The following is a 22,017-nucleotide window of genomic DNA, read 5'->3' on the forward strand; positions in this document are numbered from 1 at the left end:
CCCATAACCTCCCTGAATGTCTGTATATACCCCAAGTATCAATGAAGTTAGTTTTAACTCCACACTCAGGAAGATAACACTGAAGTGGTAGATTTTAGGCATTTTTGCACAGCCTAGAGGACTTGGAAATCTTAATTTAAAAAAAAAATTACCACTTAGACTTTGGTGCACAAACTCAGGGCAATGGGTTCCACAGTAAATTCTTTTGTCACAGATTCATGAAACCATGTCATGAAGTAGGAGTTCAGAGGAGTAGCTTAAAAGATATGGAAAGAGCTCCAGTAATGTAGTATTGTATTTGTTTTACCACTTTCTAACACACAATAAAAATATTGTATGCCTAGTGATTATGGATAGCTAACCTGTGACACCTTGAGGAGGGTTTGATTTTCAGACAGTACTGAATACTGTTTCTTCGAAGACAGGCCCAGGTTCATTACAATAAATTTCCAGTTGTGTGCCCCAAATCACCAGTCACTTTTGAAAGTCTTTGCCTGCATTTTTCCATGTTTAGTGTGATGGGGTACACTCAGAGAGATTATTAAGTCCTTTATTACAAAGGTCAAAAGTGGTTACAATTTACAGACACAATTTACAAATTATTCACAAAGGAATATGAGAACAACTGATATGCAAAAACTTGATAACTTAATTCAGCAGAGTTTGGAGGTGGGACAGCATAATAAGTAACTTGCTCTAATGAAAGAGAGATCAAAGTGTACTTTTTCTTTTGCTTCAAAGGTGTAAACAGTGTTACATAGCACCTTAAGTCATGATCCTGCAGATACTTATGAACATGCTGGTCTTTAATTACAAGAAAAGTTCTGTTGAAATCACATGTGTAAACACATGCAGGATTTGGGCTTAATCCTCATAGAGATGAGCAGTTTTGGTCAGCATGAAAGTCTGTAGGTTTTGGTACAATACATTTGCAATGCTTGAAAAATTCATCAATTTGGAAAGATTTTACTGGTCACAGCAGCATGCCTTTTTAAGAAAAGGAGATTAGCACTTGAACTGCTGATTTAAGAAATGAATTAAATCAACAAAATGTGTAGTGGTCACAGTTAGAGTATTGTATGTGATATCCAGAGAGATATATCTACCATTGATAGAAATTAATTTGCCTTTAAGACCACAGATTTATTGCTTTTCCATATGTTTTTAGGGTAACGTGTTTCATTATTTCTACTGTATTTTTTAAAAATCGTTTCAGCAACTGGGAAATGTAGCAAAGTAAAGTAGTGACAAATCTCACAAAAGAGGAAAGTCTGTCACAATACATCTTACCACATCCAAAAGAAAGAAAATTGATAAGTCTCCAAATCTCCTGATATGGAAATACAACTTTAGCAGCATAGTAGCTGCCATTACACTAAACTTACAAATATCCATCAATTGCACTTTTGCCATCTACTGTGATGAAGTGAAGACAAACTTTACAATGGAGCATGTTGATTTGGGAACACAAACATAAATACAGAAATAATCACCAATATGATGTGTCAAAATCTCAAGCAATGAAACAAAGGATTTCACAAAGGTTATTACATCTAGAGGAGCTGCAGAGTGGGTATAACCCAAATCTTGACAACCTCACACATTTCTTTACCCAGTGACCAGCAATATTCTCAGCTCTATAGATAAAGAATGTTGTAGATGCTATAATAAAAATACACTACTAATGGCAATGTTTTAATGGCACCCACTGTACGTATAACATGTTATTGGTACCATGTGGGACAGAACAACTTTACGGTGTGCCTTTGCTAAGGCCTTTTTGCTGGTTTAAAAGGTAGACTTTTTTTAAAAGAGATTGTCCAGCAGTGTCAGGTTCATCCATCTTCAATGGAAGGTCTCTTTGTTGATCCACATAAGACTTCGTGTCTCATTCGGTTTGCATTCATACTCAATGCTACCAAAGCTGTTTCCCCACTGGCAGTGATCCCGTTTGTGGTAGTTGTAGAACTTGACTTGCCAGACTGTCTCAAAAGTACCAATGTCAGTGAACTGTGAAGAAAGAATAGATCTGTTAAACTGCTCAAGTGGCTCCCTTCCTTTTTCTTAATGCAACCCAGTCTAACTATGTTGCAAATAGAACCCGCTAGCATAATGGTTATTATTCCCAAAATAGCAAAAATCAAAAGCTTTTTCAAGGCTCCAATATACCATTCAGGCAGTCCCTTATGCCTAGGTGCAATTTTCAGGATATACAGGACCTGACTCTCTCCTCTCCATTTATACCTCTGCAAACTGAATAAAAATGCTACCATTTTGACTAGGTATTTTATACACTCTCTCTGCATATGTAAGAGAAGGCAGTGGATAATCAGTCCCATAACCCTCTCCTGGAGAATCCTGCAACACTTCGTGACATGATGGCCCCAAGTAGTTCTTCAGGTGGATGATCATGCCATATTAGAGAGTACATGATATATGCATGTTAACATTTGAGACATGCTGTGCCATGTGCTACGTTTCTTGAAGGATCCTTGTTACTGAGGTACTGTATTCCATACCCCAAAGCTGGAGTTAATAGGAGCAAGTTTCTTTTTTTGCTTTAAAATCATGGAAAAATAGGGCTGGAGGGATGTCAGTAGGTGATTCAGTCCAACCCTCTGCTCAACAGGATCATTCTTGTCTAAACCATTCCAAACAAATATTCGTCTAATCTGCTATTGTGAATTTCCAAAGGTGGAGATTCTACCACCTCTCTGGGTAGCCTACTCCAATGCTTAACTACCTTCAGAGTTGGAGGTTTTTCCTGATAGCCAATCTAAATGTCTCTTGTTGCAGTTTAAGACCATTACTTCTTGTCCTGCCTCCTATAGCCACAGATACCATCTTCTGTATAACCATTCTTCCTGTTTGAAAAGTGTTATCAAATCCCCCCTCAATCTTTTCTTCTTCAAACTAAGTAATCCCAGTTCTTCCACCTGTTTCTAATGAACCATATTTTATAGATCTCCAATATTTTTTGTTGCTCTCTGAACTCTTTCTAATTTGTCCTAAAACTGAACACAGTAGTCCAAGTGAGACTGTACCTGTGCTGAACTGGGTGGGAGAATCACTTACCTTGGTTTTCAAGCAACCCTCCTGTTAATACAACATGGTGTGCTGTTGGCTTGTTTTGCAACATGAGTGCACTGTTGGCTCCAAATCAGCTTTTGTTCTGCTATGAAGTCCAGGACCTTTTCAAATATACTGCAGCCTAGCCAGCCATCCCGCAATTTGTATTTAGGCACGTGGTTGTTCTGTCCTACGTGCACTTACCCATACTAACTTATATTAAATTAATCCTGGGCCATTCCCCAGCATATCAAAGTAATTCTGAATCCTAATGTTACCCTCCAGACTGTCTGCAACTCCATTCAGCTCAGTGCCATATGAAAATTTACTAAATTTGCATTCAATCCCACTTTCCAAATCATTCATGAAGATATTAAACAAGTAGCAAGCTGAGCTGGTACTCAGGGCAAACACTGTAGTAGAGCAGGGAAGGAGAGGCAGGGCCAGTGGTCCCAAGAGCCAAGAAAGGGAAGTGCATGGGGTAGAGGTCCAAGAGTGGGGGGATTCAGGCTTACCTATATTGGGAATTTCTAAGCAGTCTGGCTGAGCTGCTACCGATGTGCATGCTTTGCCCACCCCAACTCTGTTGCTCCTAATGCAACAACAGCCAGGAACTGTTTCAAGGTGCAGATTTTGAGGGTCTAGGGGGGCAATTTTGGTGCCCTGCGTAACTTAATGCCTACGGCGGGCACCCCTTTAGCCTGCTCATAGTAACAGTACTGCTGTACTCAGGACAGCTCCTTGGATAACCCCACTTGATACCTCCTCCCAATTGGACATTGAGGCATTGATAAATACTCTGGGCACGTGATCCAATCAGTTAGGTATCCACTTGACAGTTCTTTTGTCTAGCCTGTATCTGCTTTGAGATCTTCACTTACTTTTTTTTTTCTTTACAGTGTAGTTCAGTCTGTAGATTGAGTCAAGATGTTCCCATGTTGTTTGCTGTACTTCACTCAGATTCTACTTTACATTAGTACCAGCCTAAAATGAGAGAGGCTCCCTTTTGCATATTCCTGTAATCACTGCTAATTGTAATGCGTTATTGAGTTATGTAATAATTAAGCTGTCTCCTAGCACCCATCACTTGTCTCTAAGTATTTACTAGTCACTCTTTATGTTCTAGAATGGGGAAAGAGGGCTTAGTTCTCAGTTTGGCATTTGGCATTTTTCTGAACTGAAGCTACAATGAAAGTGTTATATAGAAAAAGATGGAACTGGAGCTACAGTAATGGAAGTGGAGCATCTATTGCATGAGAAAGCCTATGCTTTCAGATTAACTGCAAGACTCCCATGTAACAACTGAAAAAATACACTTGAATAAGCGAGACAAAGATAGGCTTTGATTTAGTTGTCCTGGTACAGGTCAGCAACATGTGGTCCGTGGGCCAGATCTGGCCTGCAGACATGGGTGGCTTTGGTGGTTTTTGGTGATGTGGGGTTTCAGTGGTAGGCACTATCCCTCTGCTTCCATGGGGAGAAGCAGTGGCTGTGAGAGCTCTCCCCTTGGTGCCACAGGGTGAAGCGATGGCTGCAGGAGCTCTCCTCATATCACCATAGGGTAAAGCAGCAGTGGCCAGGTCCTAGAGTACACCCGACCACCTGCCTCTGACCTGAGCTGGGTCATTCTAGGCCACAACCTGAAAAGGTTGCTAACTGCTGGCCTAGTGTAAAGTTAGAATAACTGCACCAACTTCAACAGCGATACTATAGATTTTCACCAGTGCAAATGAGATCAAGATATCAGATGCTGTCTTCAAAGTGTAGGTATGATGACTTCCATGCATTAGCTTTAGTCATCGTAACCACACATCACACTGCTGCATGTTCCATTACTGGGAGACTCTCCATTACCAAGTCAGTGCAAGTAAAATGGAATAAATTTGATTATTCTTTTTAGCACTGTTCCTCTTTAAATGTTTCCAATGCTCGTTTTCAGTTACTTTTCCATTTGATTATTTTTATTCCAGTCATGGGCTCAGGAGCTGATCTTTGATCATCATTGCTGGTAAGTCAACATGCATGTCCCTTTCCAGCCCCTCTGACCCAGTCAGAAGCAGAAGCTTCTTTGTCTATAGTTGAGGAATTACTAGTTTTCCAATTCAGCTAATGCTTTGCTTCTGCTTAAGTTGCACGTAGGGGGTTTTTGGTACCTAAGTGGCACGTTAAAAAGCACCTGCTCCCAGTGCCCTGGTAATTTAAACTAAGCTGTGACTGCAACGGAAGGTGCTGCATGCCAAGGGTTATTTATATATTTATTTATAAAAATCAGGCTTTAGTTTTGCCATAGCCTTAAAGGAAAAGCCCAATCATTACAGGAAATCACAGAAAACAATCAGAGAATCTTATACTGTGGAACTAGTTATTTTCATGTCCTCCAGAGAGTAGAGCTAGACCAGGGGTGGACAAAATACAGCCTGCAGGCTGGATCTGGCCCATAGAGGAGCCCTGTCCAGCCTGTGGTGGGTCCTTTAGTCCTGCCTGAGCCAGGCACTTTCCAGCTGTGGCATGTCCTGCCACCCCTGGGCACGCTGCGAGGCTGGGACAGCTCCAAAGCTGAACTGCCTTTCTAGGCAGACCAAGTGGCAGCAGCTACTTCCATCTGCTGCTGCTGATGGCCCCAGCCCTGTGGTACCAGTGGGGACCCGTGCCACAGCCTTGACCCAGACTTTCCCAGTTACACTAAACAGTGGCAGCAGCACTGCCTTTTGGGCAGAAACTGTTGCTCAGCACAGGGGGAAAGTGGCCCTTCCCCCTTGTCACTGCTTGGTGCTTCTTGCTGCAGCTGCCCAGAGCCCAAGCCTGGGCTGTTCTCTGTCTCCACTGCCGTTACTGCCACCTCCAGGCTGCCATGTAGGGCAGCAGTGGCAGCGTAGAGCAGCCGCAGGGCAGTCCAGGCGTGGGCTCCTGGTGGCAGATGGAAGAAACTGCTGCTGGTTGGTCTGCCTAGAAAGGTAGTCAGGCTGTGGAGCTGCCCCAGCTCCACTGCATACCCAGGGGGCAGCAGGACGCACCAAAAGCTCTGGGCTTTTGTGGGGTGGGAATGGGTGTTGACTGGCTCAGGGGGCACACATGAGGGGCTCCCATGCACACCCCACCATACCTACAAACCCTCCCCCCCAAACCCCACCTTCCCCCACATACAATCACGCACCCTACAAACACTGCACCCACCCACACCCTCCCCCACAACCCACACACTCCTCCCCACATGCACCCCCGCCATACACACAAGCACCTCTGGGGGGAGCCCCACTCACCACTATGCACACACACACCACCATATGCACCTACTCTCCCACACGCATGCCCCCAGCCACCCACCCACCCCTTCCACACACCCCACAAATCCCATACCCACCCACCCCCCACACAAACCCCTCACATCCACACACACACCCACAGTCTCCCACAAACCCCATGTCTCCCCCCACAGGCCCTGCAATATAAATGTAAGACTTCATTTTGAGCTATTTTGTAACCACCTCTGTATACACAATGCAAACACACACAGACCAGGACATAAATATTTTTTAAAAATAAAATTAAAATATGTTATTGTGGATGTTTGATTTTTAGTATATAATCTGGTGGTTTTTTTCCAGTTCCAAGATGGCAAACCCCTTCCCAAATGGAGTATTTCCAAGGTGAGGGGAGGGACTTCTGGTGGCAAAGGTCAGGGGTTAGGGGGCAGGACTTCCAGTCTCAAGATGGTGACCAGGGTGAGGCACCTGTCAAGGGCCGCAAGGGTAGCCCCGTCCCTCAACAGCTCTCCAAAACTCATTAAGCAGCCCTCCAGCCAAAATAATTGCCCACCCCAGAGCTAGACTTGACACATCTAGGTCAAGTACCTTAGATGTATACAGAGATCTGGGAAAGTGCTCAGATGTTTCTAGGTACTAGGCATAATTTAAGAGATTATATAATCCAGATGAAGAATTAAAATCACTGATGTAAAGATTTAGGCCTCATCCTGTTACAGCGATTTCAGCTACTACTGATTTAAACCAAGAATATTAGTAACAGCTTGTCTGATATGTAGGGCACAGCACACAGGAAACATCATTATGTTTTTTAAAAATAAATGATCTTGGCTGATAAATTACCATGAACTAACTTTCTTCTGAACATTAAAATTGCTTTGTTAAGACTAGTGCATCCATAAAAGCTGAATCATACACTTCTTACTTAGGTAAAGCCAATTATCTTCAGTGAGGCCTTAGCTTTTATACTTTATGCAGTATCCTGATTTCTAGTCTGTGTCAGACCACTACCTTTCATAGGAAAGGTAGAGAAGAAAAGTTAACCACCACCTGAGGAAAACTATGAGGGAACTAGTTATATATGAAAAGTGTATGATGTTTTAAACCAAAGTTAAGTTAGGCTCTGGTTTGCTACTTAGGAAAGCAGATAGGTGCTGGCCACACAATTTTCAAACTTGAATGCTCTACATACCTTTAGCAATGGAATCCGTGTTTAGATTCTAATATTAAATATTAGGTGCCCACATTTGAAGGACTTAATTTTGAAAACCAAATCCTGATAGATGCTGCATACCTGCTTAGCCCTTTTGAATCCTGTAACTTCAAGGCTGGTATCTCACTACAATAACCAGCATTTACAAGTCCATATTTGCCAGCTTGGCCTTCTTTACACTTAATTTTAACATATGTTCAAAAAATAAATTACTGGATTTCTGAGTCTCACAGCAACACTGCACCTCCAGGGTTAAAACATTGTGGCTAGCAGAATGGAAATCCTTTGTTCTGTGCAGTTTCAATCTGTGAGAAGCAGTGCATTTCACGTTCTCTGGGGGAACGCAGCAGAACATGCTGGCTGCCCCTTGCCATAGGAGCCAAGAGAGGTAGTTAGTCCTGATAGTCTGAAGTCAGGCAGAAAGCAGAACTTGGTGGCACCTTAAAGGCTAACTGATTCAGAGAGTCATAAGCTTTCACAGGTGACAACCTGCTTCATCAGATACTATAGCATACGACTTATGGCATACAGCATCTGCCAAAGTCATCTACCAAAGCTTATGCCTCTCTGGACCAGTTAGTCTTTAAGGTGCCACTCCACCCTGCCTTCCATAGGAACCAAGGTATGCTTGCCTTTATATTTTTTGTAGAAATTAAAATCTTACATATTCACATTACATAGACTGATATCCTACCAAAAAGAGAAGATGTTTTGAAAATTCAGGCATTATGCTGAGCATTTGTTTTTCCATGAGCAAATACTCAGTCCAAAGTTAAGGAGATAATTGTTTATTCCAATTATTTTTTTAAAGTTATGTAGCACAAGCATAAAAAACAAAACAAAACAAAACAAACATAAAAGGTTTAAAAAGAATGGTCAAGAACTGCTTAAGTTAATAGAGAACTCTAATAAACAATTTAATTGATTGGGTATCTCATTACCACATATAGCTACACTCCCTTCTGTCTGACTTCAGACTAACACAGGTAGTTAGCTACCTCTCTCTCAACAGACACAGTTATAGATCACATAAAGAACAGGTGAGGTATTCTTTTACATAATTAGATTTTGTCTAAGACCATTCAAAAGGGAAGAGATTTGTTCTTACTAGGTAATTTAGCATATCTGCTTCTTTCCCAGACCTGAGATGTGCGCCCAAAAGCTTGTGTAACATCTCACCACCTATACTATTGATCCAATAAAGGCCGTTACCAAATGAATCCTGGTCCTCAGATATTCCCTGGACCATCACAGCACCAGTACTGACCTGGCCTGAAAGCTGTGTAATTTGTGTGGACTATAACATTAATGATAATTCTGGCAAAAAACAAAGCCTGAGAACATAATGCAGGAAGATCTTCAATGTAACCTGAAGTACAGCGAGGAGGAGAAAATTGGCATCCTGTGCCCAATCCTCAACTGATGTGAATTGTTATGGGAGGGACTCTTATAGGGAGAATCTGCCCAGTATCCCCAACTTTAAAGGCATACATAGTAAACACCCCAAACCCCTGAGACTGCACAGGCAGAAACCTCCACCCCCATGAACCATTTCCTCAAAGAGTGCTGTGGAGGTCTACTGCTGCTGGGATCTTCAACCCTACACAACATTAAGTTAACAAGGTCTGTTCCCTTCTTCATTATTTAATGTTTAATTAATTGGTAGTGATTAAGTCTTGTATTACGTTTGAGCAAGTGGTGGGAAAGTTTACATTCTATTGCAGTTTTTTTTCTTTAATACTAGGAAGAACTTAAAAAAAAAAGGTTTAATAAACTCTTTATGAAAAAACATGACGACTTTTATTTACTAAGTAAGTGCTCAGTCCAGCCTGAGTTAGCTCAGTTCTGTCAAGGATCAGGGAATATCTATCTGTTTTAAATTGGGCATGCTAGGAGACTTAGTCATTAGTATACTCACTTCCATACTAGAGTAAGTACAAGTAGTAACTGCATATTCCTAAGAAATGAAGCTAATTTCTCATGCTAAGCATTTTAACTTGGTTATAGCTTCAAAGTGACCCCCTTTATCCCAAATGCATGACAAAAAAGGGTGTCATGACATGATGGGATGTTTTTCCCCTTCTCATGAATCAATGTAAATTCAAAAGCTGTGACACCAAGCTGGGGGGAGTAGTAGATATGCTGGAGGGTAGGGTTAGGATTCAGAGTGACAGACAAATTGGAAGATGGGCCAAAATAAATCTCATGAGGTTCAACAAGAGCAAGTGCAAAGTCCTGCAATTAGGACAGAACAATCCCATGCACCCGTACAGGCTGGGGGCTAACTGGCTGGGCAGCAGATCTGCAGTAAAGGACCTGGGGGGTTACAGTGGAAAACAAGCTGAAAGTAAGGCAGAAGTATGCCCTTGTTGCCAAGAAGGCTAATGGCATACTGGGCTGCATTAGTAGGTGTGCTGTCAGCAGGTCAAGGGAAGTGATTATCTCCCTGGTGAATATTCAGCACTGGTGAATCCATGTCTAGAGTACTGTGTTCAGTTTTGGGCTCCCCACTACAGAAAGGATGTGGACAAATTGGAAAGAGTCCAGCGGAGGGCAACAAAAATGGTTTGGGGGTCGGAGCACAAGATTTCTGAGGAGAGGCTGAGGGAACTGGGCTTATTTAGTTTGGAGAAGAGAAGACTGAGGGGGGATTTAATAGCAGCCTTCAACTACCTGAGGGGTGGCTCCAAAGGGGATGGAGCTAGACTATTCAGTGGTGGCAGATGACAGAACAAGGAGCAATGGTCTCAAGTTGCAGCAAGGGAAGTTTAGGTTAGATATCAAGAAGACATTTCTCAGTATGAGGGCAGTAAAACACTGGAACAGGTTACTTGGAGAGGTGGTGGAAGTTCCTTAAGAGTTTTTAAAACCCAGCTAGACAAAGCTTTGGCTGTGATGATCTAGTTGGGCACGGTCCTACTTTGAGTAGGGAGTTGGACTAGATGATCTCCTGACATCCCTTCCAACCCTAATTTTCTATGATTCTATTATTCTAAAAGCTTTACAAAAAGTTAATTTTATTGGAGATCTAGTCAGCTGCCTTACGCTTTGCTAGCACTCATATGATCTAAAGTTCTTCAGCTGGGAGTTGCCAGCTAGGTGTGAGCCCCATTTAGGTGTGATGGAAAGAAAGGTAGTGAGTAGCACTAGATTTCCACCACCCACCCTGACATGAGAACAAGAGACCTCAATGTTTCCCAAAGATTGAAAGCTATTTTCACCCTAGCTGCATTTTCTAGCAGATTTGGGTCTCTTCTTTGAAAATCTGAGACAAGCCTGAAACGGAAGTGCCTAGCACCTTTATCTGCAGTGAATAGTTCCTGTCAGTTTTCCAAGTGTGTTATTCACATTACAAAGCATTGGTGTGATAGCAGCCAATTACAAAATATAATTATGGGTTATCAATGCGCTACTGTTTCAAGAAAGACTACATAGATTATAGCATGTATAATCTTATAATATTCTTCATATACTAAGTGGGGCAGCTAGCACTGCCCATTATGAAGTTTGCTGAATACCCATTATAAGAACCTGTTTTCTGGTGCTTGTAGCTTTGCAAACTTGAATTATTTAAGCTAAATTCTTCCATGCTGGGGGCCTGCCTGTGCATTAGGATAGTCTGTTATGAGTTAAGCTTCTATACAGGGTAGAGGGCTATGGGGGTTGAACTGGTATTATATAGTAAAAAAGTGCTGTCTGCAAGAGCCCTCTTTCATTTGTGGCAGAAGCTGCAAGGTACATAACATGGAATTATAGAAAAAGAAAGGGTGGGATCATAGTTAAGCCAGTTGAAGGCTATGCTGGAAAATTAGATTCTATCCCTGCCTCTCCCACAGAGATCCTATGTAATGTGATGACAAGCTACTTAAAACAAGATTTTCAGTGGTCATTGGTGCCTATGTGTTCCTCATTTTATGCATGTCTTGGAATCTACTCACAGTTGCAAGTAAAGCCAATAGGTGCTATGTTTTGATGCTATACATGTTATATAATGCCAAATAATTTTATCAATAAAAGGCATGTCCTAGATCTCAGAGTGGGCATCCAAAATTAGTGAATACTTTTGACTTAAATCTCTGTAGCTCAGTCTTCCATCTGAGATGGAGGGATAATACCCCCTAACATCATGTGGGTTTTGTGAAACTAAATTAATGTTTGTGGAAGACTCCAAAGGAATCAGTAATGACTGCTACAGAAAAGCCCATGCGGAAATGAATAAATCTGTCTTCAGAGTGGGATCTGAATCACGTGTGGTAACTAGGGCAAGGAGTCTCACAATGTTTTAGGAGAGGAAAACAAAACCACTGAATAATTACTCTTAAGCAAACATCATCCATTTTGTACACCAGGAGAGAAGCTGGGGGAAGGGTGGGGGGAATAGTCTATAATTAGATGATCACACTATCATAATGCATATACATGAGGGAGTATATTATTCTCCTATTTTCTAAATTCTGCGTGCATAAATTTGCAAAATAATCTTTTACATAGCTGTGTGCAATATTTATAGGCACCAGAAGAACTCACTGAATAGCCAGATCTAGTATTCTAGTGGGGTTTTTTGGTGGTAAAAAAATGTGGACTGCAAAACAGCTGAGATGCTTATATATATATATTTTTTTTTTTTATAGAAAATTCACATGGGAAGATATATTTCAGTCTAGTGAAGGAGAAGAGGGATGGTTTGTGATCAAGGTGCTAAACAGACTCAGCACTGAATCTGCCTCAAACTCCTGTGGGAGTCACTTAGGGCCAGCTCCTATTTCATCCCTAAAGCATGATCCTATTCCACTGTGCTGAGTACCTGAAAACCAGTAACATAAAAAATAGGTGGATTCTACTCTTTCTCCTCACTGCCTTAGACTAGAGGCTAAGATGTTTCCTTAAGATGTGGCAATGTTATGTAAGTAGACATGTTAACAGTTTTTTCAGGGACTGAGCAGAGGGAGAATAGAACTGTGCTTGAGCACCTAGTAGTGTGGAATAGGATCTGATGCTTAATTTGTACTGGCCTTAGCTCCCCATCTATAAAATGTTGATAGTCATCCCTCTGCTGGGCTGAGCTTACTGGCAAAGTTTCAGTGGCACATTTATTAAAAAATCTGAAAGCTCCCTGGGAACGCACCTGTTTTCTTATGGGCAGGGTAGGGAGAATATCTCAATGTGACATTACCAGAACTGAAGGTTTCAAAGCCTTCTTTTTGGTTAAAAGCTTATTTATTTCATAGCTTCCTAGAATCAGAGAGATTGGAGGCTGCTTCTAGCCCTACAAGGTCATCCAGTCCAACCCCTTGCCTGAGGCAGGATCATCCCTATCCAAACCATCCTATAAAATCGTAAGTGTAATATCGTAAGAGTGACCCTCAACATAATTTTCTCCTGTTCCTTTCAGACACTAGCTTGTGGAAAATTTTGGCTTTTGATTCTAGTTCAGAGTGCTCTACACACACACACACACACACACACACACACACACAGGTTTTGTGTGTGTGTGTATAAACACAGAGAATGTGTATGACTGTCCTACACTATACATTTGGAAATGTAAGAATTTCCTGGAAAGGGAAGCTGTGCATTTTATCCTATTCACAGCAGAGCCATCCCTGTTTATGAGGTGCTCAGATATTATGGTGATGCAGCCATCTATGTATGGCCAGAAATGAGGGAGCTAAAGCCTCCTTAGTTCTCAAAGGCTGACTTTTCCCTCCAAATGCCTGTATGAATCATGGGGAAGCCAAAGGCACCTCAGGACAGGAGTCAGGGCAGACACTTCACAGGGGTGGGACAGAAAGCACTGCCAGCAGGGATGGCTTAGCATCTGCACACTGGCTTGCGAGCAGGCTCCTATTCCCAAGCTCCTACTGCATCACTAAAGACCCTGAGGCTTTGGCGGGGCTTGTCCTTCCAGGGATACGACCAGTCAGTAGCCTACAGAAGCAGGGGGAGGTTGACCCCCCTAGACATCACAGACACACAGGCTGACCCCAGAGCCAGATTAACCCTTTAGTGAGCTCTAGGCAAACAAACACATGGGCCCCAGGCCAGTTGAGATCCCCCTCCTCATCCTGGCCCTGCTGCCTGCAGGGAGCTGGGCTCAGAGCTACCTTTAGGAAGCAGCAGGGCAGAGGGGTGGGGAAGGGAAGGCATACGGGGCCACTGGAAGGAAGGACTGGGGCAGCTCAAGGCCCTAAGCACCTGTGTAGTTTGGCTGTGTGTTAATTCGGCCCCAGATATCTCACACACACACACGTTGACCTGCTAGATATCACCCCCTCCCCAGGGGAGCGGTGGGTGCCAGCCTTGCCGGGCGCGGCTGTGGGCAGCGCTGCAGGCGGGGCCGGGGCGGCCTTGCGCCCCTGCCCGGGGCAGGCAGCAGCAGGCCAGGAGCAGCGGGCGGCTCCGGGCTCTAGCCCCGCCCCGCCCGCGCACCTGCATGTGGACCTGGATGGGCTGCCGCTCGCCGCTCTTGGTGTGCGCCACCCCCTCCGTGTCGTACACGCCCGCGTAGGACACGAGCTGCGGGTCGCGGCCCTTCTCCTCCAGCGGCACGCTCACGCCGCCGATGCCCAGCGCCCTGCGGGGGACACAAGCGGCAGCGTCAGCGCCCACGGCCCGGCCCGGCCCCGGCCCCGGCCCCGCCGCCCGCCGGCAGCACTCACGTGGCGGTGAGGGTGCCCGGCCGCAGCTGCACGTCCACGCGGTACTTGGCGCCAGTGAGCAGCTTGATGGTGCGGTTCTGGCCGAAGCGCTGCCCGTCCACCTTGAAGTAGACCGGGCCGTCGTTGGGCTGGATGCGCAGCGCCAGGCTGATGCGCACCAGCGGGGGGATCTCCCCCATGGCTGCGGGGCGCACGCGGCGCGGGGCCGGGATGCGGCGGCTGAGGAGGCGGCGGTAGGACGGGGAGGGGGAGGGGGAGGCACCGCCCCGCCCGGCCCTGCCCGGCCGCTGCCATTGGCCCGCGCGGCCCCCGCCCCCGCCGTGATTGCGGCGGCTGTCATCCGCTTTCCCGGGGGGCAGCGCTCGGAACGAGGGCTTGCCAACCATCCGGGGCGGCCCTGCAGCCTCCAGGGGTGAGACGCACGTCTCCGGGAGACCGCTGCCCGGGAGATGGAGGAGAGGGCGTCCATTGGCATCCCTGTGAAATGTTGGATCTAGATTGACACACTTGTCCGGTGGGTTTTTCAAATGTTATAGTCATGTGCATTAGCCTTTCTGAAGGCAAGTCCATAATGGCCTTATAATTCAGGGGTGGGCAATTATTTCAGGCAGAGGGCCGCTTACTGAGTCTTGGCAAGCCGTCGAGGGCCGCATGGCAGGCAGCCGGGGGCAGATAAACATTAATTTTCTTAATTTTTAGGGGCTCCGCTGGCTGGATAGAATGGCCTGGCGGGCCGCATGTGGCTTGCAGCTAGCATTTTGCCCACCCCTGGCTTGCATCGTGTGATGAAACCACCCAGAATAGATTCAAACATAGTTGGCAACCCTACCCCCAGCCTGGCCCGGCCTGGGCTTGTAGCCACATCTCCTTCTGCAAGAGTTTCCCCCCCGGCTCGTTCCCAGCCCCCAGAGGTATAGCTTGCACTCCCCTGCCTCCCCGGTGACACAGTGTGGGGGGAGAGGGGAAGGCAGATCCATGCCTGACATTTTTAAGCTTCCCCTGGCACCGAGGGTCCCAAATGGTGGGTGGCCACCACCAAATGGCGTTGCAACATCAGTGGATGGGGTCGAAGGGGTGTGGGGGGCAGTAGGTTGGGAAGGGAGGGGCTGTGGTGAGGAAATGGGGCCTTGCTGAGGAAAAGTTGGAGAAACACTACCCTAGCCACTGGCCACCACCTGGTCAACTCCCAGTTCCCAGCCCAGTGGCGCTGGGGGCTCAGCCAAGCTGCTGTCCCTTTCTAGGTCAAGCCTCTCACCCGCAGAGTAGTGGAGAGAGCAAGCAGAGGAAGGAAAAGGAGAGAAATTTCAGCCTACAGCTTGCCTTCCGCTGTGGCAAGCTTCTGCAGCTGGGTCTGTGGCTCAAGGATTGGACACTTAAGTCACCTTAAGACCCATCAGTGGTAGAGATCATCCTTGAATTGAGGGATTGCTGCTGCTGAATTCCCAGTCTCCATCACTTCCTCCACCCATTGTACTGCATGTCGGTAAAGGATTAGAAAAGGAGGGAGATGCTGATATGCTCACTGGCACAGCAAAGCAGGTCACTGTTGGCTGCTTCATTCATTGCCTTATTGAAGGATCCAGCTATGTCAGCTTAGGAGGTCAGACAGGGAAGCCTCTTGGGCCTGTGTTGCACTAGCAGGAAAAGAGAAAGTGCTTAGCACTGGAGATGGCTTCTATGGAGCAGGGCCTGCACAACAAATTGGTCTTCACAAAATGTTAATAATTCCCCCAGGAAAATAGCATGTCTGGGGTGTGTAATGGTCCGGTCTAGGAGAGATGCTGGCTTCAGGTGAAGAGCTGGGATCCATTTCAGCACCAGAGCAGCGGACAGTTACCACTCCCAGGTCTGCAGGACTCGGCGGCGCTTAGGTGAATTTGGTTGATTCAGCAGTTGAGACATTACCCTTCCCAGCCATTTCCCGGTCTGTTCTTCAGAAAAACTCCTGAGCAAGAACAGATCAAAGATGGGCAAGGCTGGGCTTACTGAACATTCATTTTTTTTGTATTTGGCAGACAGACCATCATGACAAACAACAAAATGGTGGGATTGTCTCATTAATTTGTGAAAGGCATGATTTCAGATCCAGAGAGGTAACTCTGGTTGCTTGACAGGCCCTGCTAAGGGGACCCTCTTTAATAGATGTGGATGCATAAGGAATTTGAATCCCAGTATCTTATGGCTCCCAGGTCCCTTCAGCTAAGTGGAATCTAGCCACAGAAAGCTAGCACCAGCATCTACTGTTGTTCCCACTCACCTCAAGGAGGAAGGCTTCCTAAATACTTTTTTCTGTGATAAAAAATTCCTTCCACTTTTCATCAAGGAACTTGCTGTGAACATGCCTGTTGGAATCCACTTGGTTTTCTTTATCATAGAAAGGCATTGGTGCTTGTTAGAACCTGTGTGTAGCTAAGCCATAGTAATAGGAGGCCTGTGCTTTGCCTTATTGCACATTTAAAGAACTTTGAGTAGATTAATTTTATGTGGCAATAAAGAACTATACCCACCCTGCAATAAGATGCAAACTGCTGAGTGTGTCTACATGCGCAATTAATGTGTACAGTAAAGCTACTGCACAGTAAAATAAGGCACAGTAAACTGCACCCAGGAATGTGTCTACATGTGTGCCATGTTGGGTGCAGATTTGCACCCAGCAGGAGCAGCCTGGTCCAGAGCTACTCCTATCCTGCTCTGCCCCCCTACACCAGCCAGGAGGAGCTCCAGGCTCCTCTGGGTGCCATCCCAGGGACTGGCAGGGGGCACGGGGGCTGGATCCAGTGTGCACAGGCCTGAGAGAGCTGTGCCTGCTGCAGGGGCAGCTGTCTCCCAGCCCCATGGGGACAGGTTCTGATGTGCATGGGGCCAGGAGAGCTGTCCTGGCAGTTGGGACTGCTGCATCCCAGCCATGTGAAGAGCAAAACCATCCCAATCCCCATGTAGCAGGCAGATAGCTACCACTGCAGCCGGCACAGTTCCCCCCACATCGGGGTTTAGCCAGGCAGCAGCAGCAGGCCTCCTTCTGTCTGGGCTGACTGGGAGCATATTGCTCCTGATCATTGTCTACACATGTACTACTGTGCAGTAGCTAATGCACTGTTAATCTAGTTCCTGTATTTTCTGCTATTAGCTGGCAGCACATTAGCCTAATTTACTGCACAGTAAGTCCTGCTCATATGTGGAGAGTGATGCTTTACTACGCATTAATCTAATGCTCACTAAAGCATCTCATATAGACGTGTCCACTGTGTCCTAAATCAAGTCCCTTTGGCTCTGACACCAGAAACCGGCTATGTGAATCCATCTGAGGAAGAACGCTAAGCTGAAGTGGGCAGAAGTGACCCTTACTTCGAGTGGAATGCATGCACATGAAGAGAGAGATGCTTGAGGGCTAGGTGCAGACTTGCATGTTTCCTAATGTGCAGAAATATGGGAAATAATTTTCTAATCCAAAACCTTCACTTCTGGATAAAGGGGGCAAATTCTCACCCTGGGGAAGTTAGTGCTACAAGAATTCCCATAGACTTCATCAACATCAATCTGACCTTCAGTTGGAATTTTTTTTAATTCCAAAAAATATATAAGTATTGCCCTCCCAGAGCAGATCTATGTCCAGTATCAGGATACCCATGAACAGCTAGCATCAGGGCTGAAGAGGAAGATTAAAAAAACCCTAGAGTTGGCAGACCTGCTATAAATTATCACCACGCAGGTGCCATCCTCTAGTCAATTGCAGGAAATCTTATAGCCCATCCAGTTGTTTTGTTAGCATTTACTGTTCTCATCACTAACTCCGAAGTAGTACCACAAACATACCTCTGTTTGAAGGCTGCAATATTTATAGCACAACTCATGAGTTAGCAATGCAAATTTTGCAGCAAGGTCACAGGCTTTCTGTGCTGAAGTGTACCCTTTCTTTGTATGTTTAAAGTGAGGCAGTCTGCTTGTGTATCAGTGGAATGTAGCATCAGTAAGTCAAACAGAAAGTCAAGAGTGACCAGCTGTGTCCCTGTGCACGTGTAGTTTGTTTAGCAAGTTGTTTTAATTGCTGTTGTGGAGGGTAAGAAAGGACCCTGCTAAACTCTTGAATGGATACGACACAGAACTTGTGATCATATATGACACCAACAAAGCTTGCTTTTGCATCGTTGTAGGTGGGCATGAAGTAAGGCTTCTACAAAGATTACAAGAATGGAGAAGTTCCTTTCAGAGCTCTTGACACATTCAATACTTTCCTAAATCACAGTCATAAGCAGTGAGGACACACCAGCATGCGGGAATAGTTACACAATTGCAGTGGTCAGACAGAAGGCCATGGAACAAACTTCATAGAAAAGGGAATTGTTTATTGTAGGTACAATATAGTACCTAGACACAGATAGCTATGTGAATATTAAGGAAGCTGCTAAGGGAAGAACACTTTTAAGGATTAGAACACTTTTAAGGATTTTACAAAAATACTTAGCACTGATCTAGTCCTGATTTCCCTGGGCACATCCAGATGAGTGCAGACATGTGATATGCACCGCCGTAGACCTGTCTGCAGTACCACACACACCGTACATGCAGACATCCCCCACACTGCTATTTTGCAGCGTGGGGGGTGGGGGTGGGGAGGGGAGGGGTTTGACCCCAGGAGATCCAGGGGTCAAAAGATCCCGTGCCTAAAAAAAGTGGGGTGGCGGCAGCGTGCACCACCCAAAACCAGAGTCTGGCTGGCCAGAGCCATACTTTGGCTGCTGGCCTGTCTCCTTGCTTCAGGATTGCCACATCTGCAGCTCCTGGAGGCCCCCAGGACCCTAGGCAGGGCTACTGGAGTCAGCATAGCTACTGGCCCCAGCCTGCCCTAGCCCAGGGCATTGTGCCGCACACCAGAGTGTGCGTGGCACAGGCGTTCCCTGTTTGTGGGGATGCAACCCCTGAAGTCATTGTCATTGTTAGCAGTTACTGAATACTTCTGGAACTGCTCTTCTATCTATTATAAAATGAAGGCAGGAAACAGTAAGTTATTAAAGTCAAGCAGCCAATATACCTAGGGACACTTGTGTACATGCGCACACACATACACATGCCTACCTCTTGTTATTTTGTAGCTGTATTCTTACCTCTCACATTTTCCCCCTGTGATACGTTTCTCTTTTCAGAGTTGTCTGATTAGATTTCATGCCTTCTGAGGTTTGCAGAAAGTTTTGCTGTAGAGAATAGTGGGAGGGGGTGGGGAGGGGAAAAGCAAAGTTGCAATATATTTGAGAGCCAGAAAGAGCATTACCTCAGACTGGCATGTATAACAATGTCTGCTATCAGGAATCAATTATAAATCTCTCTAGAACCAGCCATATCATGTTATGGTAAATTGTGTGAAGCTGAAAACATTGATCAGTATGTGTTTCCCTATTAAGGGATAGATCAGATCTATAATGAGTTAACTCTGGAGACTGCCTTTATATTGCTAGCGTCTAAATGAATCTAGGCACAGTTAAGGTGGTGATTTTTTCCCCTGCCTGTTTTCAGACAATATCATAGGAATGCATAAAGTAACATTATATTCAGCTTATATTTAACCAGCTAAAATAACAGTTTTACTATATTAAAAACAAAATGAGAAATGCTTGTGAGATTAGAACAATTTTGAGTTTAGAACTTGCCCTAGTCTCTGTTTTGTCTTGGTAGCCTCATGGATCAATTGAAGAGTCTCTTACCTTGGTAGCTTCACTGTGCTTTATGAAGTCCATATACTGGTCCTAGTTGGTTTGTAGGTCAAAGGTTTATTTTGCATTTGTAAGGCTCCCTCTCAAGATAGTTTTGCTGTTTCATCCAAGCCACCCACTCACAAGAAGAAATACCTAAGGGGCCAACATTATGCCGCCTTTTGGTATGTATATGAAAATCATGGGATCCATGACAACAGTTTGGCCTTCTTCCCTTAACTGCTCTGTATCTCCTAAATGAAGCAATGTTTCTGCAGAAACAGACATTCCATGGTTCTTGCCAAGAACATAGAAGCTTCAAACCATCTGACAATTCAAAGATGTGTGGCTCCATTTGCGTGCCTTGCATAACCCCACTGGGCCTTTTTAAGGCAGAAAAGGTGTGTAGTAGGATCCCATCTTAAAGTATCCCCCAGCAGCACAGCATGGCCTTACAGGCTTAATGCCCTCTGTTTTTGCTATAATGCTGATATTTGAAATCAGATCCTTGTGCTTGGTGTGTTGTTTGTTTATTGAGTCATTTACAAGTTGAAGAACTATTCTTGGGCTCTTGAAGTCCCTTATCTCTTGGATTCTGCTGTCCCACAGCCCATCATCTAGGGCTGGTACAATACTTGGGGCGGGGGTTGGTTCTCCTCTTTGTGCAAGTAGTTTCACAGCCCACCTCCAACACCCAGCTATAGTCTGTGCTGTGTTCTTCAGACTGCTGGGCTCTCCTTAATTCATCCTTCCAGGGTTAATCTGCCTCTTCCAGACAGCTTTTCTCATCATTGTCCTACTTCCCTCAGGCTGAGCTAATGACCACAGCCTCAGTCTTCTCATACTTATCTTGAGTTCCTTCTTGTCTCCTGGTCTGATTTAGCAACATCACTTCCCCATCACATGACTGATGATTTCTCCTACCTGAGCAGAATATAGGTGAGAGGCAAGCAAGCCACAAGGAGGGCTGGACCCATTCCTAAAGGGACAGTCACCCCATGACAGGGCTAATATGCATAAAATCACTGGCAAAAAGTGCCTGGGGAATATGGAAGAGGGAACAGAAGCTTACATGGTACGTCATTTTTAGCTACAACCCCCCTCCACTTGTGAATACACTTATGGGACCAGCTTATGGGACCACTTATGGGACTAGATTCATTCTAGGCAGCATCATCTTAGGGCAAACTTGCAGAGAAATATACACGTGACAGGCAAATGTGGTCCACTGGAGTGGTGAATGTGCCCTAAGTACAGGTGGGAAGGCCATAACATCTGTGCTTAAGTGGCTACTTCAAAGTCTCTGGATTAGAGGGTCATGATCCAACCTACAATACAGCCCTGGCCCTTGTGGCTAAACAATGGACCAAGAGCTCCAGTAATCTCCAAACCACATTGCTTCTTGGGAGTTTTGCCTTCAACACCCTCTCAACTGCATAGGATAAATAAACTAAATTATCACACGTAGTCATGTATTTCTGGAGGGCTCAATATCTTTTTCAGTCAGTACACCAACCCTGCTGCATAGATCTGCGAGATGTAAAACCAATACCAATAACAGACACTTCTCTCAATATTTTTAAAGAAATAGTTTTTGAGGCTTTACTTTTTTTTTTTTTGATCTGTGAGAGCAAGGCCATAGTCTCACATTCTCTAAAAATAGCTCTATGTGCTAGGCAGCAAGCTGCAAATAATGCTGAGAATAGCACCTGCCATCATTCTGGTTAATACATTCTGATGAGACTTCTGCCTCAAAGCAGAAGTGAAAGTTTACCCCTTCATTGTAATAGTAACTATTTCTTTCATTAACACCTCTGCATACAACTCACCCAATTTTTGTTCTGCAGATGTGTAGCTTAAATAAGCAGCTTTTGAATTTTTTAACTCCTTTGAAGTATAGCTTGATCTGAAGACATGTCATAGAACACACTAGCTGTTTTGCTGATCCATATAAGGCCTGTGTTAATGTCAGTGGCACAATAGGTGCACTGGAGAAGCAGCAGTAAAAGGGTTAATGCTAGCAGCACCATTGGTACAAAAGCACCAAGCTGACATGCATTTTGTTTAGATATGGTGGTGTACTAATGAAGAGCATTGCATGCCTCAGTTTAGCATGCTGCACAGTTTAA

General features: G+C 44.9%; 2 protein-coding genes across 2 annotated transcripts in view; one reads left to right on the forward strand and one right to left on the reverse strand.

The window, feature by feature from the left end:
* Window positions 1-534: 534 nt before the first annotated feature.
* CNRIP1 (cannabinoid receptor interacting protein 1) lies at window positions 535-14,440 on the reverse strand. Its single transcript, XM_006260692.4, has 3 exons — window positions 14,205-14,440; window positions 13,975-14,119; window positions 535-2,010 (listed from the first exon to the last, which is right to left on the reverse strand). Exons 1-3 carry the CDS (start codon window positions 14,381-14,383, stop codon window positions 1,846-1,848), a joined length of 489 nt encoding a protein of 162 aa, XP_006260754.1. The 5' UTR covers window positions 14,384-14,440; the 3' UTR covers window positions 535-1,845.
* Window positions 14,441-14,618: 178 nt separating this feature from the next.
* The window catches only part of PLEK (pleckstrin), a 35,908-nt gene continuing 28,509 nt past the window's right edge, over window positions 14,619-22,017 (forward strand). Inside the window, exon 1 of the mRNA XM_019500775.2 lies at window positions 14,619-14,718. The gene's annotated coding sequence lies outside the window, so the exon portion shown is untranslated. The remainder of the gene's footprint in view (window positions 14,719-22,017) is intronic.

Source organism: Alligator mississippiensis, chromosome 1 (assembly GCF_030867095.1).
Source record: "Alligator mississippiensis isolate rAllMis1 chromosome 1, rAllMis1, whole genome shotgun sequence".
Classification (NCBI taxonomy): domain Eukaryota; kingdom Metazoa; phylum Chordata; order Crocodylia; family Alligatoridae; genus Alligator; species Alligator mississippiensis.

What these genes read in the sequence shown, in the direction of transcription:
- CNRIP1 (XM_006260692.4), bottom strand. Translation starts at nt 14,383, where the DNA reads ATGGGGGAGATCCCCCCGCTGGTGCGCATCAGCCTGGCGCTGCGCATC. An exon ending in CCGGGCACCCTCACCGCCAC is followed by an intron (nt 14,120 to 14,204) that starts GTGAGTGCTGCC and finishes TGTCCCCCGCAG; the next exon opens with GGCGCTGGGCATCGGCGGCG. An exon ending in CCATCCAGGTCCACATGCAG is followed by an intron (nt 2,011 to 13,974) that starts GTGCGCGGGCGG and finishes CTTTCTTCACAG; the next exon opens with TTCACTGACATTGGTACTTT.